This window comes from Chionomys nivalis, chromosome 7, assembly GCF_950005125.1.
Source record: "Chionomys nivalis chromosome 7, mChiNiv1.1, whole genome shotgun sequence".
In the NCBI taxonomy this organism is placed as follows: Eukaryota; Metazoa; Chordata; class Mammalia; order Rodentia; family Cricetidae; genus Chionomys; species Chionomys nivalis.
In genome coordinates, this window is record NC_080092.1 from 61,791,036 (window position 1) to 61,813,372 (window position 22,337).

Below are 22,337 nucleotides of genomic sequence, written 5' to 3' on the forward strand. Positions count from 1 at the left end.
GAAAGCATTTACTTAGTATTTTCTCACTTCTCCTCCTCATGCTTCTGAGGTAGCTGGACTAAACTGAGGACCCATGACCTGGGGAGCACGGGGAACTTACCCTCTGCTCTTGTGTGGCCACGAAGGTCTGGAACCCCGGAGCCACCCCAAAGCCCAGCTCTTGGATGAAAGGCGGCTCAGACTGACTGTGGATCTGCACCTTCACTCCTGCTTCAAACGTTGTCTCCTCTGAAAGAACAAATGTGGACAGAGCCGCAGGTCAGGGACGGCAGGTGCTCACAGGGTTCTGGGGCTGAGCAGATTTTTAGGGGACACCAAAGGTATCGAACAGTCAGAATAATGACCCCACATCTGCAGCACTGAACCCCGAGCCTGTGACTTTCCATAGAGATGGGGCAGTGAAGGATCTTGAGATAGAGGGTAACCTGCATTGTGCAGATGGGTTCAGCGCCGTCATAGGGGGTCCTTGTGACAGGGAGCAGGGACCAGAGTTAGAGAAAGAGAGCAAAGAGGCCAAGCTTCTGGCTTTGAAAAGGGAGGAGTCACCAGCTAAGAGATGGACACAGTTTCTAGAATCTGGAAAGAGTCAGAGCATGGACTTCCCCACAGAGCCTTCAAAAGAAACTCAGCAGAACCTTGCAGATAGCCTTGGTTGTAAAAGCTATGAAAGACCATTTAAGAATTGTGACTTTAGAACGTGTGTGTGTGTGTGTGTGTGTGTGTATGTATTATATGTGTGTGAGTACTATATGTGCGTGAGTAGCTCGCCTGTGTGGGAGCCTGTGGAGGTCAGAGGCTGAAATCAGGATGTCTTCATCAGTTGCCCCCCCCCCATCATCATCATCACCATCATCATCACCATCACCACCATCCTCCTCCTCCTCCATTATTACTTTGAAACAGTATCTGTCCCTGAACCTGCTGCTCAGTATTTCTGCTAGGCGGGAGAGTCCCTGAGAGCCATCTGTCTCTAAGCCACTCTAACCCACAAGTGCTGGGGTTACAGGTGCATACCACCATACTCAGCTCTTCCACACGGGTTCTGGGTAATTGAACTCACGTCTTCATAGTGGCCTAAATACATTACCTCCTGAGTCATCTCCCTAGCCCAGGACCCTAGAACTTTTTATTTTTAATCTGTCTGTCTATCTGTCTGTCTGCCTGCCTGCCCACCTGCCTGCCTGTCTGTCTTTTTGAGAGGAGGTCTCACTCTGTAGCTTTGGCTGTACTGTAACTCATTATGTAGATCAGACTGATCTCAAACTCACAGAGATTTACCTGCCTCTGCCTCCCAAGGGCTGGGATTAAAGGTGTGAGCCACTATGCCTGTCTGGAATTTCTTAATAAGATGCATTTTTATTAAGTTGTGTGTGGTATGTGCACATGAGTGCAGGTGCTTACAGAAGCCAGAGCAGCTGGAGCTGAGGAGATTGTGAACTGTGTGCTGTGCTTGCTGGAGCTCTTCCTCTGGAAGAGCAGTGCATGCTTTTAACCAACGAGCCAACTCTGCAGCCTGTGTGACCTAAGAATTAGGAAAAAAAATGTGTTGTTTTCTGTTACAGCCAGAATGTGAATCTAATTCAAGTCAATTAGGCTACCTCCCTGTCTCAGCCACCGTATTTGTAAAATGCGATTAGAAGATGAGTAACATTCCTTCCCAAGCTGCCATCCAGCCTCCTGGAGACAGCCTCTGAAGCTCTTATATTTTATTTACTAAATTCTTTCCTGGGCCATGAACTGAAGATGAGAATGTCAAGAAGAGGAAAACAGTGTATAGAATTAGAAACAAAAACACAGGGCTTGCTTGAACACCTGCCTCCTCTGAGCTTCACGAGATAGGCAGCCAGAGCAGAGGCCGCCTTGACAGCCCGAATGGGAGAAATGGCCCTTGGCAGTCAAAAGGGACAGGAGAGGCAGAGCTTGGCTTCTTAGTAAGTTGTGCTCACTGTTGGTGGAGCGCAGCATGCACCAGGGGGATTGCATCAGCTTACAGATGAGGTTCTGAAGTACAAACCTGTACGGCTCCCCCTTTGCCTATGAGGATGGAGCCTGGCTCTGCAGCCCTGCTCTCCCACACCCACTTCCAGCCTTGCTCAGGGAATAGGCCATGTGGTCACGCCTTCCAAGGCTGCCAGGATTGTCTGTTGCTGGTTCCCAGTAGCACTTAGACAAACAAATCTCTTGCCTCAAGTGTCCTTCTGCGTTGTCCATCTCTTGCCTCAAGTGTCCTTCTGCGTTGTCCACCTGATGCCTACCGTATTTGCCGTGAAGAACTCATCCCTCAGCCCCACCCAGAATGACTCGTTCTCTTGCACACCTGTAGCTCTTGTATCCACATGCCAGAGCCCTGCAAGACTCTGTGACTGTTCCCTAACTGCCCAGTCTCCTTCCTCGGGCTGCAGCATTTTTAAGTCCAAAGCTGAGCTTTGTCTGTAGGTCTCAGGCCTCTTCAGCAGGACACCCAGACACCTACTGAATGAACGAGCGGGCGCTCTGGAACTGAAGCCCAGCCACTTACTAACAGGCAAGGCCAGTCTGGATTCCAAATGAAATGTTTCCAAAGTAAAGAGTGGGGAGAGGTGGGCACATGCAAAAATGAGGGGAGATGGAGTAGAAGGTATTAGGGAGGGAGGAAGGATATGTCAGTGCTGGGTCCATGGTTTAGGGAAGGTCTGGGGCACACCAAAGCTGCCAGAGAAGAAGAGGGTTGGGGGCAGTCACAGGGATATTAAGACTGTCGAAAGTGTGCCAGTTACTGACTGAGGCAGGCTTGGCCTGGTCTGCGGTTTGGAGATAGGAAGTACTTTCATAATTTAGACACGGCATCCAGTGACTGATATGGGCCTTCACGAAAAGGGGCCCTTTGCCAGGGTTTGGCTTCAGATGGGGCTTCATACACTGGGGCGGAATCATAGGCAAGCTATATATACACCCCTCTAGTGGTCAACTGTTCTGTGGTTTCTTCACCCAGATCGCCCTACCTGTGATTGTTTGAATGAGAATGGGCTCCACAGGCTCATATGTTTCAACACTGGTCTCCAGTTAGTTAAATTGTTTGGGAAGGATTACGAGGTGTGGCCTTATTGGAGGGGGTGTATTACTGGATGTGGGATGTGAGGTTCCAAACACTCATGCCCATTCCCAGTTAACTCTCTACCTCCTGCTTGTAGATCCGGATGAAAGCTCCCAGCTACCATGCCTGCTTCCTCCTGCCATGCTTCCTGCCACGATGATCAAGGACCCACCCTCTGAAACTGTAAGCCCTAATAAACTCTCCTATAAGTTGATCATGGTGTCTCTTCACAGTAATATAAAGTAACTAAGACACTATCCAAACACCCACGTACACAGGTTCCTGTTCACCTATGGTTCTGTATCACTATCTCCTATAGATGGTGGAGAATGTGCTTACTTATGGTGAGAGACTTATCCCTCCCAGACCCTGGCCTCACCCATGGATGGTAGATTCTTTTTTTTTTTTTTTTTTTTTTTTTGGTTTTTCGAGACAGGGTTTCTCTGTGGTTTTGGAGCCTGTCCTGGAACTAGCTCTTGTAGACCAGGCTGGTCTCGAACTCACAGAGATCCGCCTGCCTCTGCCTCCCGAGTGCTGGGATTAAAGGCGTGAGCCACCACCGCCCGGCTTGGATGGTAGATTCTTAAGGAAGGGTTTTAGGTCAGGGAGGAACACTGAGTGAGAGTAGGGTGCCCAGTGGTTCAGTTCCAGCAGCTATGTACTCTAAATTTTGCCCAAGAAAGGGAATGAGTAGCCCAAGCACAGGCTAGAGCTGCTGAGAATCGTGGGATGCTGAAGTTACAAGGATGCTCGGGAGTGCTTTCACGGAGCCCTGGGAAGGAACCAGTAAGCTGCCCGCATTTGTTTCTAGCTAGTTGAAGCTGCTACACAACTGGGCTTAGGAAGCCTTCTAGCCAGCAAAGGTGGGCTCAGCACGGCTGGTGGCCTCCAGGAAGAAAAGAAGCTTTTCTGTGGGGAACACCATGAGTAATGGACAAAATAATCAGCCCACAGAACCTGGCCCGTGAGGATCACATGGGAAATAATCAGACTGGGCTGGGGTTTTGCAAGAGGCCTTGGTTTATTCCAGAAGCTGTATAATAGTAGCTGTAGGCACAAGTAAACCTAAAGCAAGCTCATTTTGTTTTATGTTAACAGCAATTGGATGGATGAGAGGAGCAGAAGATGGATCTCTCTTTCTCTGTCTATGTTCATTGCGTTCATGTTGTATGTACATGTTTGTATGGATGTGTGCATGGATGTGTGCAGGTATATCTGCACTATGGTCATTGGTATCGTTCTTAATTGCTCTCCAAATTATTTTTTAAAAAGCTTTATTCTTAACCTTGTCTCTCTCCTGTGTGTGTCTCTCTGTGTGTGTCTGTGCATGGGTATGTGCACTCATGGATCCTAGAGGAGTTGCAGTTATAGGCTGTAGTGAGCTGCTCAACATGGGTGCTAGGAACTGAATTCAAATTTACGCCCTCTGTAACAGCAGTGCACACTCTTAACAATGAGTCGTCTCTCTAGACCCTCCAACTTAATTTTTAAAGACAGTATTTCCCACGGAACTGGAGCTCACTGACTTGACAAAACTGGCAGGCCCAAACCCTTTATGGTTCCACCTGTCTCCGCTCTGTCAGCTCCGGCCTTACTGATGTGCTCTGCTCTGCTCAGCTTCTGTGTGGGAGCTGGAGATCCAAACTCAGGTTGGCGAGGTCACCTCACAGGCCCTTTCTCCCCCACTCCCAGTTTCTGCTCATCTGGACTAGTGCAGTGCAAGCGGAAATTTCTGCACGGAATGTGCCATGCTCTGTAACCCTAAAGTGTGGCTCCAATGACTGAGAAACTGGGCCTTTTATTTTAACTAATGGGAACAAATTGGCTGAGCCACTATGTAGCTGGTGACTTACTGGAGAGCATGGTGGTGGAGCATCCAACCACAAGCCTTCTCAGGGTTACAGGCATGATGGTGACTCCACAGTCACTATCCTGCCTTCTTGAATAGCTTTCCCTGTGTGTCCCTTGTCCATAGAGGTTCTGGGCTACTCCGGTGTCGATCTGAACAGCAAATGCAGGTGGATTTATGGGCAGACCAAGCTGTAGTTCTCGGTTATACAGCTCCACTTTCCCCAAGTCTCATTTCCATGACTCTAGAGAGAACTTGCTTCTATTCCTCCCTAGAGTTGCCCTTTATTTTTCTCTGGATCATTCTCCAGGTTACTTGTGAATGGTAGCCCACTCCAGCCCCTGCTCCTCTGGCTCCCCATCTCCATCATTTCCTGAATATGGCAGGCACTTTATTGAGAGCTGAGGAACCAAATACAGTTTATTAGAACCAAACATAACCTCAGATTCCCTATCTTTGAGGTTCTAGAATACTCATTGAAATCACTCAGAGAGGTCATATTCTCTCATTCATATTCTCTCTCTCTCTCTCTCTCTCTCTCTCTCTCTCTCTCTCTCTCTCTCTCTCTCTCTCTCTCTCTCTCTCTCTCTTTCTCCTAGGAACCTAGCACTAGAAATTCTGACTCAGGCATTATCGGAAGAACCAGGACCCTTCATTTCCAGGAATCCTTTACAGGTTATCCGAGCCACATTTGGAGAAACAGTGCTATAGTCCAGAGAAAGAATGACTTGACCAAGGTCACACAGCAAGGTAAGGGCATAGCTAGGGCTTAAAGTCAAGCCTCTTGATTTTTAATTTTTTTGGTCTTTTCCAAGACAGGGTTTTTCTACATAGCCTCAAAGACTGATTTTTAATCTAACATTCTTCGTGTGGTTCATTCAGTGTGAGCAGGTGCCCTGCAGTTCTGAGGGTCTGAATGCGGAGCCATGAACAGGCATATATACTTCATGGTCAGTTCCCCAGTTCCACCAGCACACGACTGACACACAGCAGAGCTTCATAAATACTGAATGAACAAATGAGTGAGGGCCTAAAGCCCCACACATACCCACTGTTCCCTGCCCTGGGACCTGTCCCTGCCCTGGGACCTGTCCCTGCCCTGGGACCTGTCCCTGCCCTGGGACCTGTCCCTGCCCTGGGACCTGTCCCTGCCCTGGGACCTGTCCCTGCCCTGGGACCTGTCCCTGCCCTGGGACCTGCTGCATCCACCCAGGTTCTGGAGGAACAGGGAAACACCAGTGCCTGGGACCCACAGGTCTCACCTGCTGAGATGGCAGGGGGACAGCCTGCACAACAGCCACAATGAAAACTGTATCTGGGACCACCTGCATAGAACAAAAAGCCAATGCGGGCTCCTTGTTGGAAAACAGTGTAAAAAATGATAGAGGGCCTGCCAACATTTACTTATGGGAATAAATTCCAAATGAAAAAAAAATCAAGAATTCGTAGGTGGTAGTGACAGCATCACACTGGGCTGGTGGCCCCTGTGAGCAGGGATCCAGTGTGACTGTCCCATAGCCCCGCTGCGGTTCACATCACTCTCACCACCAAATGCTACAACACCGCCTCCTTCAAAGGCACACGCCCCGGTGCTGTGAAGGATTTGTTTACACATCCTTGAACACCAAGACTCAAAGCCTGAGCAATGCAGAGTGTGAGAGAGCTGAGAGCAAGGGAAAGCTCCCGCGCACACACAGCCATAGAAGCCCGTGCTAATTGGGCCGGAGCTGAACCCCAGAAAGCTTAACATGAACGATGGCGCTGAATCACGAGGAGCGTCGCTCAGCAGAGTTCAGCCTGCGGAAGCCAGGCTCTGCCAGCCTTCTCTGGGAGCGTGGCCTGGCACGCACGAGGTGAGATTTACCTGGGGAGGTGTTTTCTCTGCAAGCAGAATGGATTTGGGAGCTCCGCGGGAGAAGGCAGGAGTGACGGGAAGAATGCATAATGGGGCAGGGAAAGGACATGGCAATAAAAGAAGCTTAAATCTTTAATCTTTGCAAATTACAGGAAACACGCGGAGGAAATAAGCACGGGAGAGAAGGAGGAAGAAAGGTGGCTCTGAAAGCAGAGGGAATTTTCTAGGCTCAAGCGAGGAATGTGTTGCTACAAAGCGATCTTGTTTTGGACAAAACTAACTTTATTACAGTGACTATGTGGGGGGCAGCTTCAAGGGCAGCTTGAGACAGGGGGATGGCACTCTAGAGGGGATGTCTCCCAGTGCAGGACAGCTGCTGCTCACTCACCCCTGTGCCACGCCTCCCTGCTGCTTTCTGCTCCCAGGAGGTTATTGGGTGCTTTGGGAATTTACTGTGGGGTCTTTCTTGCCCTCTGGCATCTGGTTGAAGAGGTAGTCAGGGAATGAAGGGTCAGTAGAACACTGGTGCGAGAGAGGAATCTCAGGCTGAGGTGTTTGGTGTTTGTCCCTGTGCTGGTCAGTCTTTAGGGCAGCTTGACACAAGCAAAGGTCATCTGGGAATTTTTTTTTTTTGAGACAGGATTTCTCTGTAGCTTGGAGCCTGTCCTGGAACTAGTTCTTGTAGATCAGACTGGCCTCGAACTCACAGAGATCCACCTGCCTCTGTCTCCCAAGTTCTGGAAGAAGGAATCTTAGGTGAGAAAAAGCTTCAGTAGGATTGACCTGTAGGCAGGTGGGGCATTTTCTTGATTGATGATTGATGTGGAAGGGCCCACCTCCCTATGGGCAGTGCAACCCATGGCCTGGGAGGCCTGAATGCCTTAAGAAAGTAGGTCAAGAAAGCCATGAGGAGCAAGCCTGTAAGCAGCACCCCCCATTGGCCTCCGCATCCATTCCTACCTCCATGTTCCTGCCCTGCATCTCTCAGTGATGGACTGTGATGTGGAACTAGGCTGAAATAAGCCCTTTCCTCTCCAAGCTGCTTTGGGCCACGGTGCTTCATCACAGCAATAGAAACCCTACGACAGCCCCATATGCCGGGTCATGGTGGTCAGCTGCTTGTCACTCCAGAGGACCACAGCTCAGACCAGGGTGAGGGTGGGGGTGGGGTCCTGGGAGTTTGGGAGTGCTCTCACTCCACCCATAGTTTGCTTCTCTGTTCCGGAGATAAAACTCTCTGACCAAAACCAACTAAGGGAGGACAGGGCTTGTTTGGCTTATGGTGACAGCCCATCCTTGAGGGAAGCCAAGGAAGGAACTCAAGGCAGGAGTCTGACGCAGAACCACAGTGGGCTGCACCCTCTTACATCAACTGTTAATCAAATCAATGCCCCAAAGACACGCCCACAGACCAATCTAGTGTAAGCAATTACTCAAACGAGGCTTCTTCCCACTTTAGTTTGTGTCAAATTGGCCCATGTTCTCTCTGACTTCTGAGGGCAGCTCTCTCCCCTCTTCCCTAGTGAACAATGCCTCTCTCTCCCTGTTCTCAGTCCCAGATCTTGAGGGAGCCCTGTTGCTTTTCTACGTTTTGCCTGCTCTTTTGTAAACAGCCCTGGATCAATCTCTCCTCTTATTATCCAGTTGAGGGTACCCCTGAGTTCTGCCTGAGTTTCGATTGGTAGAGCCCCCAAGGAATCTTTCATTTAACCCCTGAGAGACAGTGGAGTTCCCATTGGCCCACTGTTTCTAGAAGAGCTGCCATTTTGTTTGGGTGTCCTTAGGGGTAGAGATCTCCCCCTCTGCGGGAGCAGGCCAGCTTCCACAGCTTACCCCTGAGTTGTGTGAACTCTTTTGGTCTGTAGATTGTATCACCAGGCCTAGGTCTACTCCCCCCACCTTCATCTACACTCCCCTTCAAGGCTCACCCCTAAGTGTACCCCTTTCCCAAATGAGTGAGCCAGGTGTTTTGAGCAGGCTTGAAGCACATGGCTCTCCTACCTGGAGGGAGAGAAGGACAGAGAACCTGGGATGGTTGGTGAGCTGCTTGGAGGTCCAGGGCTAGGCAGGGTGAAGTCAAATCCATCTCTCAGGCTCTCACAGGTTATTCACTTTCCGGGGTTCTCACTCCCCACCCCCCCAATCCCTCATCTGTAAATGACTATGAATGCCATGAGTTTTTTTTCTGTGGGGAGGGGTTGTGAGGCTTAAAAGGCAGAGTCAAGGTTAGGAAGAACTCAGCCATTTGCCATGCCACTAACATCACACTATCGGGTCATTGTTTCTGGCTTGTGTTCTGTCATGTGCTGTGTTCCAGTCCTCTTTGCTTGGGCTAGGTAGCCCTTCCTAAGCTCCACTTGGTTGGCCTCTGTCCGTCTTACTGTCATACCCTCCTCCAAGCTGTCCCTTCACCACTCAGTGCCCAGTATTTAGGACTTTTCATCTTGATCCTTAGTTGTCTTGTTAATTATTTGACCATTAAGATTGAGTGATGACCCTTCTGGACCCCAATACCGCCTGTGGGCATTTTCGTTTGTTAAAGAGCAGGAGTCTAGCAGCAAAGCAGGCAGGGTCTCTGTCTTTCTGGAGCTATGATCTGAGGAGGGGTAGCAGCAAACAGGGACACTCATGATGTCATGCTTGTGTGTTTGGCATATGCTAGGAGGAACAGTGGGGGAGGGGCAAGGTATGTCTTTCTTGGATGGGATTTTGGGGAGGCCTTAGGCTCTGGCATTTGTACTCTAAACCCAGGTAAATGGAGTGGAGAAGTATGAGATAACCTAGAGAAAGTCTTCTAGGTAGAGCACGCAGAGAGTTTAAATGTCCAGGACACAGGGTGCCTTCGGCCTAGCTCAAGAACAGCAAGGAAGCAAGAAAGACATAGATGTGATCAGAGGTAAACCGCTCATCTCATTTATTCCTCAAAGGTATTCTGCCAGGGCAGTGTCCCCATCGTATAGATGGGTAGGCAGAGGCTCAGTGAGGTAACATGACCTAGTTACACAAAGCCAATCTAGAATCAAGCTTTGACCTCCCTGTTCTTTGCCTTCCTGTGTGTGGCTTTACTTAGACACTTGGTGCCTTTTGGTATCCCTGGCCATGTTCTGCACTGGGTTGGGGTCCATTGAGGCTTCTTAGGCCAGGATCCTGAGCCTCCTGAGTTTGCAGCCTTCTCTGGGACTCATAAACCATAACACTGGCACAAGAACAGTAAACATGGGGGTTTCACAGCCTAACTGGGTTTTTCCAGCCAAGCTGTGGCGGCTGCCCATATCTCCACTGCACTGTATTTTATTCATCGTTTATGTTATGAAGAAACCAAAACCTAGGGAAAATGACGAACAGGTCCAGAGACTAGGATACGTGGATGCAGAGGACTCTGGTGCAACAAGAGCTCTAGAACCTTCAACAATTCAACAAACTTGGCATTTTTCAGGTGAGAAGACTGAGGTTCACAGAGGAGGGAGTGGCCAGTGGTACCTGGTAGGTGACAGCCAGGCAGCACCAGCATCCAAATGTCTTAGTCCTCACATCCCTCTGTCATTTATTAACTGGTCATATGACTCACTGGCTGCCCAGTAACATACCCAGTCTCTAAGCTAGTCAGGGATGCAAGGGAGAATATGTTAACCTATGGTGGGCTCAGCAGCTCCTCCTCTTTCATCTCTAGGTCCTGGGGAAGCTCAGTGAGAGTTGAACAGTGACCATGGTGGGGACAAGAGTCCTGGCACTGGTACTCAAAGGACCAGGTAGAAAGGGACTGTTGAAGGCTCTTTGAGTTCCACCAGAAACATTGTTTTGGTCCCTGTGCCTGTGCAGGCACTTGAGAAATAAGAGGGCCCCAAGATCTGGCAAGGGAAGCAGGTGGGCTCATCAGCAGAAATGTGGGCATTGGAACCAATGATCTAACTGATTTTCAGCCATGTGATGTAAGAACCATGTGGTCCTAGAGAGGTTGCAGTCTCTCTTCAGAGTCTTACACCTTTTTGTTTGTTTGTTAAAACGATGTGGGGGCTGATCTTCTGGGTTAGTGTTAGCTTTAACTTGCTGTGAGCTAGGAACTGTGGTGGTCCATAGGTTCAAATATTTGAATGCTTAGTCACCAGAGAGTGGAACTGTTTGAAAGAATTAGAAGGATTAGGAGGTGTGTCCTGGTTGAAGGAGGTACAGACTAGTTGGAAGAAGTGTGCCACTGTGGGTTGGCTTTGAAGTTTTAAAAGCCCACACTAGGCACAGGCTCTCTCTGACTGGGCCTGTGGGCCAGGATGTAAAGCTCTCAGCTACTGCTCCAGCGCCATGTGCACCACCAGGCGCCTCACTATGATGATAGCGGACTAAACCTCTGAAACCATACGCAAGCCCCCACTTCAATGTTTTCTTTTCGAAGAGCTGCCATGGTCATGGTGTCTCCTCACAGCAACAGGACAGTGACTAAGACAAGGGCGATGTGTAAATCTCTTAACCTCGCTGCATCTTATTTGAAAAAAAAAAAGATTTGAAAAATAGACACGACTGTTCAGAACTCACATCAAATCAGATGGGGCTGATTTTTTCCAATCAGGAAACCATGAACTGCTGTCTATCTAAAACTGGAGTGTACATGTCTTGTCCTTCCTCTTTGCTCCTCCCTTGTAGACAGACCCAGGAAGGCAGTAGCCCTGAGGAAGACAATCCAATATGAGGTGGATATGAACAAGCTCCATTGCTGCCGGATGACAGTTTGAGGTTACCCGAGCTTTCGGTAGAAGAAAATAAAAATCAACACTGGGCCCCCTTGCGGGATGGCTTCAGTTGTCTGTCCTGGGCCAGTGCAACACATGAAACACAGTGTTCTAATGACTGGTGGTCTGGGAGGTGCTTTGAATGGCTACAAGACTTTGGGGAAAGCAGCAATCCCTGCTGAGGAGTCTTGAAACACACTAATATTTTAAAGACCCTAGGACAAAAATGTGATACTTTGTTGAACTGTTACTCAAAGAAATCTTTTAAATATATTTCTCTCTTCTCTCTCTCCCCCTTTCTTTTCTTTCTTCCTTTTCCTTTATTTCTCTGTGTGACTCTCCCTTTCTCTCTCTTTCTGTGTGTTCGTGCACTCATGTGCATGTGTGTACATGTGTATGCAGGTGCCCATGGAGACCAGAAGGCTCTAGTGTTACAGGCAGTTGTGAGCAGACTGATGTAGGTGCGGGAAACCAAACTCAGGTCCTCTGCAAGAGCTCTTAACTGAGAGCCATTTCTCCAGCCTTATACATTTTTCATTTTAAAGTGGAAAGGACCGAGGTAGACCCAGTCAGATATAGATTCCAATCCTGGTTTCAATACTACTTAGCTAGGGCACTATGGAAGAGACTTGCTTCTTGGCAGCTGTTAGATATGTCAACCAGTGAAAGGGTTAGAAATTCCTGTGTGTGTGGATCAGAGGATCAATAGCACCTCCTATAATGCAGGGCCAGGTGTCCATGCTGGGAAAAGAGATAGGAATGTGAAAATTTGGCCAGGCACCAAGAAGTGTGGCTACACAGATTCTGCTAAACAGAATCTTTGCAAAGCAGGGATCAGTGAAGGTGCCAGGTATGGAGTTCAGCCCAGCTTCATTACAAAAAGATGTACCCCAAGGATTTTTTTAAAAATTACGTCTTTCCCTAGTGCATTTGGGCTCAGAGATGATAAATTGCTTGATAAGAAGGTTGGATAATCAGCATGTGGGAGATGGCACCTTTGAAAAGCCACTGGGGAGGCTCATGTCTCTGAAATTAGATAGGCAGTTAGTGGATGAATATGATTCTACTTATGAAAATGTGGACAGCAGAAGTCAGGTTTGATGAGGCTGCTGAGTGGATCTTGTAGCGTACTGACCGGTAAGTGTACCAAATTCAAGATTCATCTTAAGTGAGAGAGAATTTATAGCAACCGTGTTTGACTATTTTCTCAATCAGGGAGTATAAAAACATGGCGGTTTTCACGTGTGGTGATCTAAGAGAAAGGTTTTGCTGTTAAGAAGGCATTCTCCAGCCTCTGTGTGGTGGGAAACAGTGGTCTAGGCCTGAGCTTCCTACAACTGAATGTCTGTGAGTACCTCAGGGACCATGGTGCAGTGAGGATTCAGGGCGTGTCCTGAGATTCTGCATGCCTAACAAGCTCTTAGCTGAGCCCAGGCTTCAGGATGAGGACTGACTTCCAGACCCACATCAGTAATTATCTTAATAATTATTGCCATTTGTTGTGTGTGTGTGTGTGTGTGTGTGTGTGTGTGTGTGTACACCGTTGTCTACGAAGGCCAGAAGAGGGTGTTGCATCACCTGGGAGTTATAGATGGTTGTGAACAGCCCAACATGGGTGCCAGCAACGGAATTTGGTTCCTCCGAAAGAACTGCAGTGCTCTTAAGTGAGCCGTCCTTCCAGACCCCAATCTACATTTTAGTAAAGCACACCAGGCCAGTGACCAGATGGTTTGGCCTCTACCTAGAAGTCAGCCTAGCATGCTCCGGGCTGATCTTGGCTTTCTTCTCTCTGTACTCGAGATTTCAGCAACCCATAACCACACAGCTTCCTCTAACTCCCATGCATTGCCTCGTAAATGGGGAAGCCAAGGTCATTTCTTCTCTGCAGCTCCCCTGAGAAACTCTTTTCCTCCCTTCTGGGACTGACGCCTCCTCCCATGGTGTCTATTTTTATTCTAGTGGTTATAGCACCCAGTGGTGTTCATTCATGTTCCCTGACCACAATGTGAAGACTTGGCCACTCCTTAGACACTGGATAGAAAAGGTATAAAATGAAAAGATTTTGAACTATGCCAGACCTATATATGGATACCCCAGAAAGTCTTTAGATTGTATACTCTTGAAAACCTAGCCTGGATCTTCGCCTGGATCTCCGAGATGCCTAACCACACAGTGGGTGCTGAGTGGAGATTTCCTAAAGAGGAGAAATGATTACCAAGGGTGGGTCTGTTTCATCAGCTCCCTAGGTATTCTCTTTGGACTGCTGGCTGGCTGGGACCTGTAACAAGATCGTATGTGCTTTCTGCATCACACTTAGTAAGTCTCCAGCCAGATAAAAATCAGGTTGCTTCATAGATGCCAGCCTCCAGCAGCACATCTAATTAATAGCATCACTCCTCCTGAGTCTTCAGGCACCCGTGGAGATGCCCACCCAGCACAAAGCCCTTCTCTGAGAGTGAGCGGGGCATCTCAGCTGGTGGCTGCATGTCACTGTGCTCTGGACTCTTCAGAATTCAGGCCAGAGCCGCAGCCTCTTATTCTTGGGAAGTCCTTAGGACCTGGCACCACGGCAAGAGTTTTTACTGGGAGCAGAGATGCCGACGAAACCATGGCAACCATCAGTCTCATTCTTGCCGTGTCCCATTTGTAATGGGGGGTAGGAAATGTATTCTCCCTGATGGCTGCTCAGGCCTTCCAGCTATGGTAAAAATTTATGGTTATTTTTAATTTAACTTTTATATTTATCAAAGCAGTCTATGTACATAATTTTAAAAGCTAAATGGTGCTGCAAGGCACTGAATGAAAAACATCAGTTTCCTGATCCACCTCTGAATCCTCCAGCCCCCTCCCCACCAAGTCTCCTTCCTCTGAAGCATCAACTTTAAGCTCACTGCTTGAGCTGTCTTTCCTATGTTCATGTTTACCTTTCACAGATGACAACTGCTTGTCAGTTGTCTTAGTGGTACAACCTCGACATGCTTTCTCCTGAGCTCTTACCATGGAAAATGAATATATGGGCTTCTTCCATGGGATGCCTATGATGTACACTTCCTTTCCGGTAACCCTCTGAATACAAGTATAGACTTTGAATCAATTAGTGTTTAGGTTTTACATAATTATGACTATATGAATATTGTCCACAGTCCAGTCTTGTGACATAGAAAGGCACATGCTTGTGTATTCTTGTGTGTATGGTTACAAGTGTGTGGATGATGGCATGTGTGTTAAGGTTGGAGCATAACATCAGGGGTTGTTTCTTAGGCACCCTCTACCTTTTGTTTGAGACAAAGCCTCTCAGTGGCTGGAATTTCATCAAATAGGTCACGCTAGCTGGCCAGTGAGCTGCAAGGAACCACCTATCCCCATCTTCCATCTTGCTATTGCTGGGGCTATAGCCACAAACCATGTCAGCTTTTTATTTGGGTTCTGAGGATTTGAACACAGGCCCTCATGCTTTTGAAGGAAGTGCTTTACCAACTGAGCCCTCTCTCCAACCCCATCGAGGGTTGTGATTTCAGTTTTTCTAATTTTCCCCCACTTTTGGGTTCGTTTGGCTTGGCATTCTGCTTTCTCATTTGTCCCATTTTCTCTCCTGGAGCCCTGGCCTGGGAACAGAACTCTGAAATGCCTTTCAGGAATGGCCAGAGCCACAAAAGTGGTCCCTTCTGGAGCCCACAGCTGCCTGCTCTGCTTTGGACTCTCTGCCTCCTCCTCACACCTGCCCTTTTCTCCATCCACATCTGGAACTCTCCTTATGCCAGGTTCTCTGTTTCCAGACTTCCACAGGACCCTTCTTCCGTCTTTATTCTCTCATCTTGCAGTAACTTCCAGAAAAATCTACCCAAGACGTATCTTTCTAAATCACAGTTTTGCACTCACACCTCATTTGCAGTCTGGTGAGTGTAGGATTCTGTATCAGACAGGAAGGACCACGGCCTCACCTCCAGAGATGCTCTGCCTCCTGTGTGTGGTCCTCACACCTGATTCCATATCCCAGGGAGAGGACCATTTCCTTCCTCTCCAGAAACATTTAAGATGTCTCTTTTTTATTTCTGCCAGCCCAGATTTTGCTAACTTTAGCCTTGACCTATGTACTCTGTCCCTACCACAGACAGGACTTGGAAGGGCTGCATCGATTCCTTCCCAATGGCCTCCCCTGGTCTTCAGTTCTGCCACTCCAGAACTCCTACTATGGAGATGCTGGATTTTTTTCTGCATTGATTCTCTAATTTTTATGTTTTTTCCTCTCCCATTTACATCTGTTGGTATTTTAATTTTCACTTTTGGGGTAGAATTGTTAAATTCCAGTCCTCCTATAGATTGCATTTTAATGTATTTTAATTTTCAGTTTTTTTCTTCTTCTCAACATGTCCCTTTTTAATATCGTCCAGAGCATCTGTGGATGTATTACTGCTTCTTCTCTCTTCTGAGGATGCTAATCAAATCATTTTGATGCTTCTGTGTGTTTCATGCATTTAGTTTTTCATTTATTAAATACTATATATTACTTAATATGACTAAGGTACTTTTCTAAACCCATCATAATATGACTAAGGTGCTTTTCTAAACCCATCATTTATCTTAACTTATATTTAAACCTGCCTAACAATACAATGGAGTAGATATTATCATTCCCAATCTAGAGGTGATAAAATATGCCCAGAGAAATGAAACAGCTCACCTTAGCCCACAGAGCTGGGAAGCGGCATAGCTGGGATTTGATCCTCAGCAATTTGACTCTACAGCCTGTGCAATAGATCAGCAAGGATCTCTACCTTACACTTTTTTGTTTGCTTGGTTTTGGGTCCTTAGTTAGTCTCAGCCCTTAAATGAGTGGCGTCCCTCAAATGCTTGGCCCTGTGGTTTTCCCTTCATGGTTAAGAGGTACTTAAAGCTTGTAGACTTTTCTTGTCTGTTTTGGGGGACTTAAGTGATGTCACACAAGCATGATCTAACTGGGTCATTTAGTCTGTCCTGACTCGTCTCTTTAGCTTCCAGGCATCCCCAGACCTCTGTGAGGGTAGGTGCAACAGATAAGCCTGGCTGGCTGGGTGTCTGCCTCTCACAAGGATTCTGACTCCTTGTGCTGTTTTCCTTTAGCACCTCACCCTGTCATCTGCTGGGCCCGACCACCCCAAGTCCAGAGTATATCTGTTTCAGTATCACCTTCTTCTGGGGTGAGAGAGGTTGTCTGGGTCACAGAAGGATACCGGGGATGCCCACAAGCTCATCCCCCAGTATTGGGAGACCCTGCTGGTCAGTAATTGCAGTCTACCCATGACCCAGCAGCTCTCTCTGAGCTCAGCAACATGGAGGACTCCCTCCCCAGTAAGGCTTCCTGCTTTCTGATTATCCTTATTTGGAGAAGGTCTCTAGGCCCAGAGGCCTGACTTTATCTGAATGTTGTCCCTGAACCTGGGTGCCTGATTTGTCTCTGGCATGACCCTTGGCATAGTTCCCTAATAGAGTTTTTCCCCTGTTGCCCATATGGGAATTAGACATTGTGCTAGGAGCCTTACAACAGGGTTGTGCATCCACGTATGATAGCTAAGACTTGTCCTTTATGATAGGAGCTTTATGCTAGGATCACACTGTTTAATGCAAATTAGGTGATTCCTTAGCTACCATCCCCAATCCTATATATCTACTAGATGCTGGAATAAAGCCGAGCTGATTCACTGAGGCTGTCTCTGGAGAGTTATCTCCACCAACCCACAAGCTGGACCCACAAGCCCTGCTCACTTGTTTCTGCTTCTCCCCCCCCCCCCCGCCCATGGACCAATGGCTAATGATCCCTGAGGAAGAAGGAGAACCGCACCCCAGACTTTAAATGAACCCCCTAACTTTACTCTCTAGGGTTCTGTGGTGGGAACAATGGGGTCCTGGTTGATTTGTCAAGGTTCAAGTCAGTCACCAGCAGTCTCCCTGCTGTCCATCTTCCACCTGCCATTGTCCCTGTGGGTTTACCTAAGAAAATTCCTTTGGTGCCCTTTGGGAAGGCTTTAGAAGGGAGTGTCTCATAAATGGGAGTGTTCAGCCCATTGTGTTTATACAGAATTCTCCATCAGCAGTTGCTCTGAGGTTCAACTGCTTCCAAGACCTGCTGGGAGCCCCTTTCTCCACCCTAGCAGGAGGGGGATGATACTCAGAGCAGCTCCGTGAGATAGACACAGCCATAGAGTCAGCCATCATGTTCATATCAGTAACCTCCAATCCCCTCTAATCCTTCCTTCCTTCCTTCCTTCCTTCCTTCCTTCCTTCCTTCCTTTCTTCCTTCCATCCTTTATTTCTCTTTTTAGTATGTGCTTGTATGTGTGCGCATGTGGGTATGGGTTGCATGTATGGAGGTTGAAGGATAACTTTGGGTGTTGTGGCTCAGCTCCTGAGCTATCTAACTTTTAGGTAAGACTTGGTCTCTCATTGGAAATGTGAGAAATGTCCCCCACATAGACCAGGCTAGGCTAGCTGAGTACTACAAGCTTCCAGGAATATTCCTGTCTCTACTTCTCATCTCTTTATCTCTGGAATGATAAACCCATGTCACCACACCCCCTTTTTTATATGGTGTCTGGCGATCTACACCTGGTTCTTCACATTTGCAAGGCAAGCACTTTACTGACCAGTCTACCCCGCCAGCTTCCCATCCAGTGGTTTTCAAACTGGGTTCCCTGGAGCCTTGGGGTCTTCCAGGGTTGGCCATAGGGAGCAAGGGAGAGAAGCAGACTGGAATCTCCACCTGCAGGGTATCTTTACTCTCATCTCTTTTCTATGTGGGGAACGTACTAACCTTTCCTTCAATGTAATAATTCTACTCTTATAAAGGAAAGAGGACCAGGCAGAAAAGGAGGCAGGGCAGACCTATTTCCACGTGTCACTCACTTTCCAGAGACATCACCCAAACCACTCCTCTTCAGCTATTTTCCCAGAAGCATTTTTACAGTAACAATTTGCACATTAAAAGGGTTTGGTGGACTGAGCATGGTTGCTTTGGGCTTCCTATGCGGTTTTACGCTTAATTCAACTGCTTCATCCACTTAACTAGATTGCCCCTGGGGAGCTCACTCAACTTCTCTGGGACCTAGTTTCTTTATCTTTCACTGGGCACTGTAATACCTCATTAGCAGGAGATCAGGAAGGGGTCACGGGACAGAATGTTTGTGGCACACAGTAGCTGATCATTAATACTTGTTCCTTCTTTGTCTTGACTCTAGCAGTATGCATAATTCAAGTGATTTTTTTCCATCAACAAATACTTATTATCCTGTGAGATCCAGATTCAAGATGCTAGGGGCTTATGTTTTATGGGAAGGGACAGACCAAAATAAATAAAATTTTAAAAAAAGGTAAATCGTGTAGCATATTTGAAGAAAGGAACACAATATGGATGAAAGGACCAGTTTGGCAGGTGAGAGATGGAGTGAGAGTAGGTAGGGTCACAATTGTAAAAACAGAGCCCAGGGAATTTAGGCCTTACCCAGCAGGTGATACTAGAGCAAAAACTGGGCAGGGGAGGAAATCTGGTAGGCATTCGAGTAATAGATTATAAGCAGAGGGAATAGCAGATACAGATGCCCTGAAGGAAGACAGTCCTGGAATATTCCAGAAGCACCAAGGAAAGCCAGTATATTCAGAGTGAAGTCACCGAAGGAGGCATTAGGCGGGGGTAGGGCCCAAGGGATGATGGGGGCTGATTTTACCATGCTACAACACAGATTTCAAAAATAATTCCTCTGCTCAGAAATATATCTGACATAATATCACATTCATGCATACTTAACACTAGGATTTGGGAAAATGAAGGCAGATTATATTTGATTACAACAGTGTATTTTGCATTGAAATGAATGAGAGGTGGAAGATCCGGGAAGAGGGAGCCCTGGCTGTCATCTTCCCTGTGTTTGAGCACGTGCACTAAGAACTGAAGCTCCCTTAGCACAGACTCTGCTCTCTTCAGATGCAGCTCCTCTCAGCCCTCTCCATGGTCCACCTCCTCCAGCCCAGTTCTCTGAGGGACCCCCTCCTCCTCACCTCCATCCAACTTCCCCAGCATCCATTGCTGAGTCCCCACTAGAAGGGCACTCCCCTACTCACTGTTGATTGGCCCAGGGGCAGGTCACTCAACTCAGTTGGGCCAATAACTACCTTCTTTGTGTGTGTGTGTGTGTGTGTGTGTGTGTGTGTGTGTGTGCTTAATGGAATATCAGTGATGCAATCAAAGTAGTCTGGCCGTGTGGCAGGATCTGAAACATAAAAATCTTAGTAACTGCTGAGAGCTACACGAATACATAGGATACAATATGCATAGAAAAAGCCTGTGTCTTCTGAGGGAGAAGGGTAGGGATTCAGAGGGAGGCAGGTGAGAACACCCAGGGGAGAGGCACCTTGCTCCCAACACTCTCTGGGCTGCAGCCCTCTCCTCCTGCTGGCTGGTGGTTGGAGTTTGTCTCAGATTCCAAGGGCAATACAATTCTTTTGATGCCTAAGCTTGTTTGATTCAGGTTCCTCTCATGTGCAACCCAGATAACCCACTGCCTATTTCTTTTATCTTTGAAGTTACTCAGAGGTATCTACACAGTTTCATTTTTAACAACCTCCCACCTGTCTTCAATTTAATTTCCGTTAGAAAACTCTGGCCGTGAAATCTGCACTTCTCTGGTCTAGGATGGCTTTTTCCAGAAGCATATTTTGTGAGCTCCTTTATGGAAAAGGAGGTTTCCATGGCCAAAGGCATTTAGAAAATAAATGCTGCGTACAGTATATCTGTCTTGGAGATTCACGATGTAGCATATTAAAGAATTCCCGCAATGAACAAAGGTGCATTTCATGGTCTAACCAGGGCTCCCCAGATTCTTTTTCTGACCCCAGAGCCTTTTTATTTGTGGAACATATAAAGTCCCAGAACTTCTGATTCTCCACAGGGCCCATTTTGGGGCACCCTGTCTAGGTTCACATGCAACATCAAAATGGGAGATTGCCAGGGTGTCCCACTTAAGAGATGTTTGATGCCCTGGGCTCCTTAACGTGGACCATCAGCAGCCTGGTGGAAGGGGCATTTGTGATCATTTTCATGGAGTTACCTTCTGTTTACTAAGCATGAGGCCACAGTGGTCTTTCAAGTTAGTGCCCTCCCATTGGAATTACATCCAGAGGGGAGTCTTTGTTCCGTCTTTCCTTCTTTCTCTTTCTGAGAGTGGGGCTATCCACAAGGCAAGAGTCTCTAAGATTCTCTTCAACAGGAAGAGGATTCCTGATATCAAGAGCATCCAGGACCCTTGTGACATTATGAGATCTCGAGATTGTCCGTTCCTGTGGAGCATAAGGAGCCCCCTCCTCTGAGCCCCTCAGCCATCCTGAACAGCCAATGAATTTCAGTTTTTATGCACCTCTGTTTTACAAACGAGGAACCCAAAGTTCCTCTACTTGTCCCAAGACACATGGCTAGAATTGGAAGAACTAGATTTGCCCTTGGGTCTGCATCACCCTGTTACGCCATTTTCTCTGTTCTTTTACACTGCCTGGGTCATCAAGGCATCTGCGGCCATTCCCCCAGCAGTTACATGTCTTTTCTCCCCCATCATCACCCAGATATTTCCTATAGGGACCTGGGATCCTTCCTTCAGGAGTGCAGCCATGTACCCTGGTAGGTCTGGAAGGCTGTTTTTGGTAGCTGTGGCAGTACTGCTGCTCATAGACCTCAGGACCAATAGCCAAGGAGTCAGGTGTCTCTGTCCCTACTCAGGTGACTTCACAGACAAGTGTCCCACTGAAGCTCATCACCCAGGAAACAAGCAACTTTGAGGAATCAAGATCTCTCAGTGACATTGAGACAGCCATTGCTCAGCTGGCTTCTCAGCCTGAAGAAAAATACAATGGAGGAAGGGAGGAAGGGCTGATATAAGAATCCAGAACTTCCAACTGGGTGGCTTTGAGGAAGGAACTTAATCTCAACTTCCTTCTATAGTCAGAACAAGGAACTCTGCTTGTCACTCAGGGTCATAGTGAGGGGGAAAGGCAAAGATGAGGAGGACAGAAGAATGTGAGAGGTAGCTATGGAGACAAGATTGAACAGAACCAATCATGGCTTGATGACGCTGCATTCCAATATACTAACTCCTCCACAATATGGTAGCATAAGGCTCTTGGGGCTATTTAGCTTTAAATTAATATATTAAAAGGGTAATTTTAAAATTTTAGTTCCTCATTTTCCCTAGCCACAGAGAACATTCCCTTGATTCCAGGAAGTTCTACTGGATAGTGCTGATCAGATTCTCCTCTAACGAGTTTCTTGCCCCCATCTGTTTTCTACCCATTCCCTGTAGAGCCTCAAGTTGCTGCTAGGTGTTTCCCTAAATGTCCAACTTCAAAAGAGAGCATAGAGCTCCTGGCAGAAGTGAGATTCAGTTTCTCTGCTTCTCAAAAGGTAGGGCCTTTGTCTTACTCTTCTGCATCTTTGACAACAACCCAATCCCTGCTCCATGTTAGAAACAGGGCTAGTTCTTCATCTCAATTAGGGACTTCTCTGACTTGGTATAGTTCACGGTCAAGTCTGGGTCAGAATAGGGATGTCTTGGCTGATGTCAATATATCATTGTTTCATTCGGGGCCTCGGGTAAACAAGCAGGTTGGCCTAGTATAGAAGACCTCTGAGGTTCATTCATCACTCATGTCTGTGGAGGATACTGACTTCCTAGGTGGCTCTGATGACAAAGCTCTCTATCACCAGAGTCCTCTATACCAGTAGTTGGTGTTCAGGTTCAAGATCCTGTTGATGTAGGGGCCTGGGCTGTGTGAGGATGTCTGTGATGGAGGGCCTGGCATTGTGTGTGTGTTGTCCACATT

General features: G+C 47.5%; 1 protein-coding gene across 1 annotated transcript in view; it reads right to left on the reverse strand.

Annotated features, from left to right (window-relative positions):
• The window catches only part of Asic2 (acid sensing ion channel subunit 2), a 283,277-nt gene that overhangs the window by 70,784 nt on the left and 190,156 nt on the right, over positions 1-22,337 (reverse strand). The window contains exon 3 of the mRNA XM_057774916.1: positions 101-228. Within this exon, the coding sequence (XP_057630899.1) occupies positions 101-228 (128 nt within the window). The remainder of the gene's footprint in view (positions 1-100; positions 229-22,337) is intronic.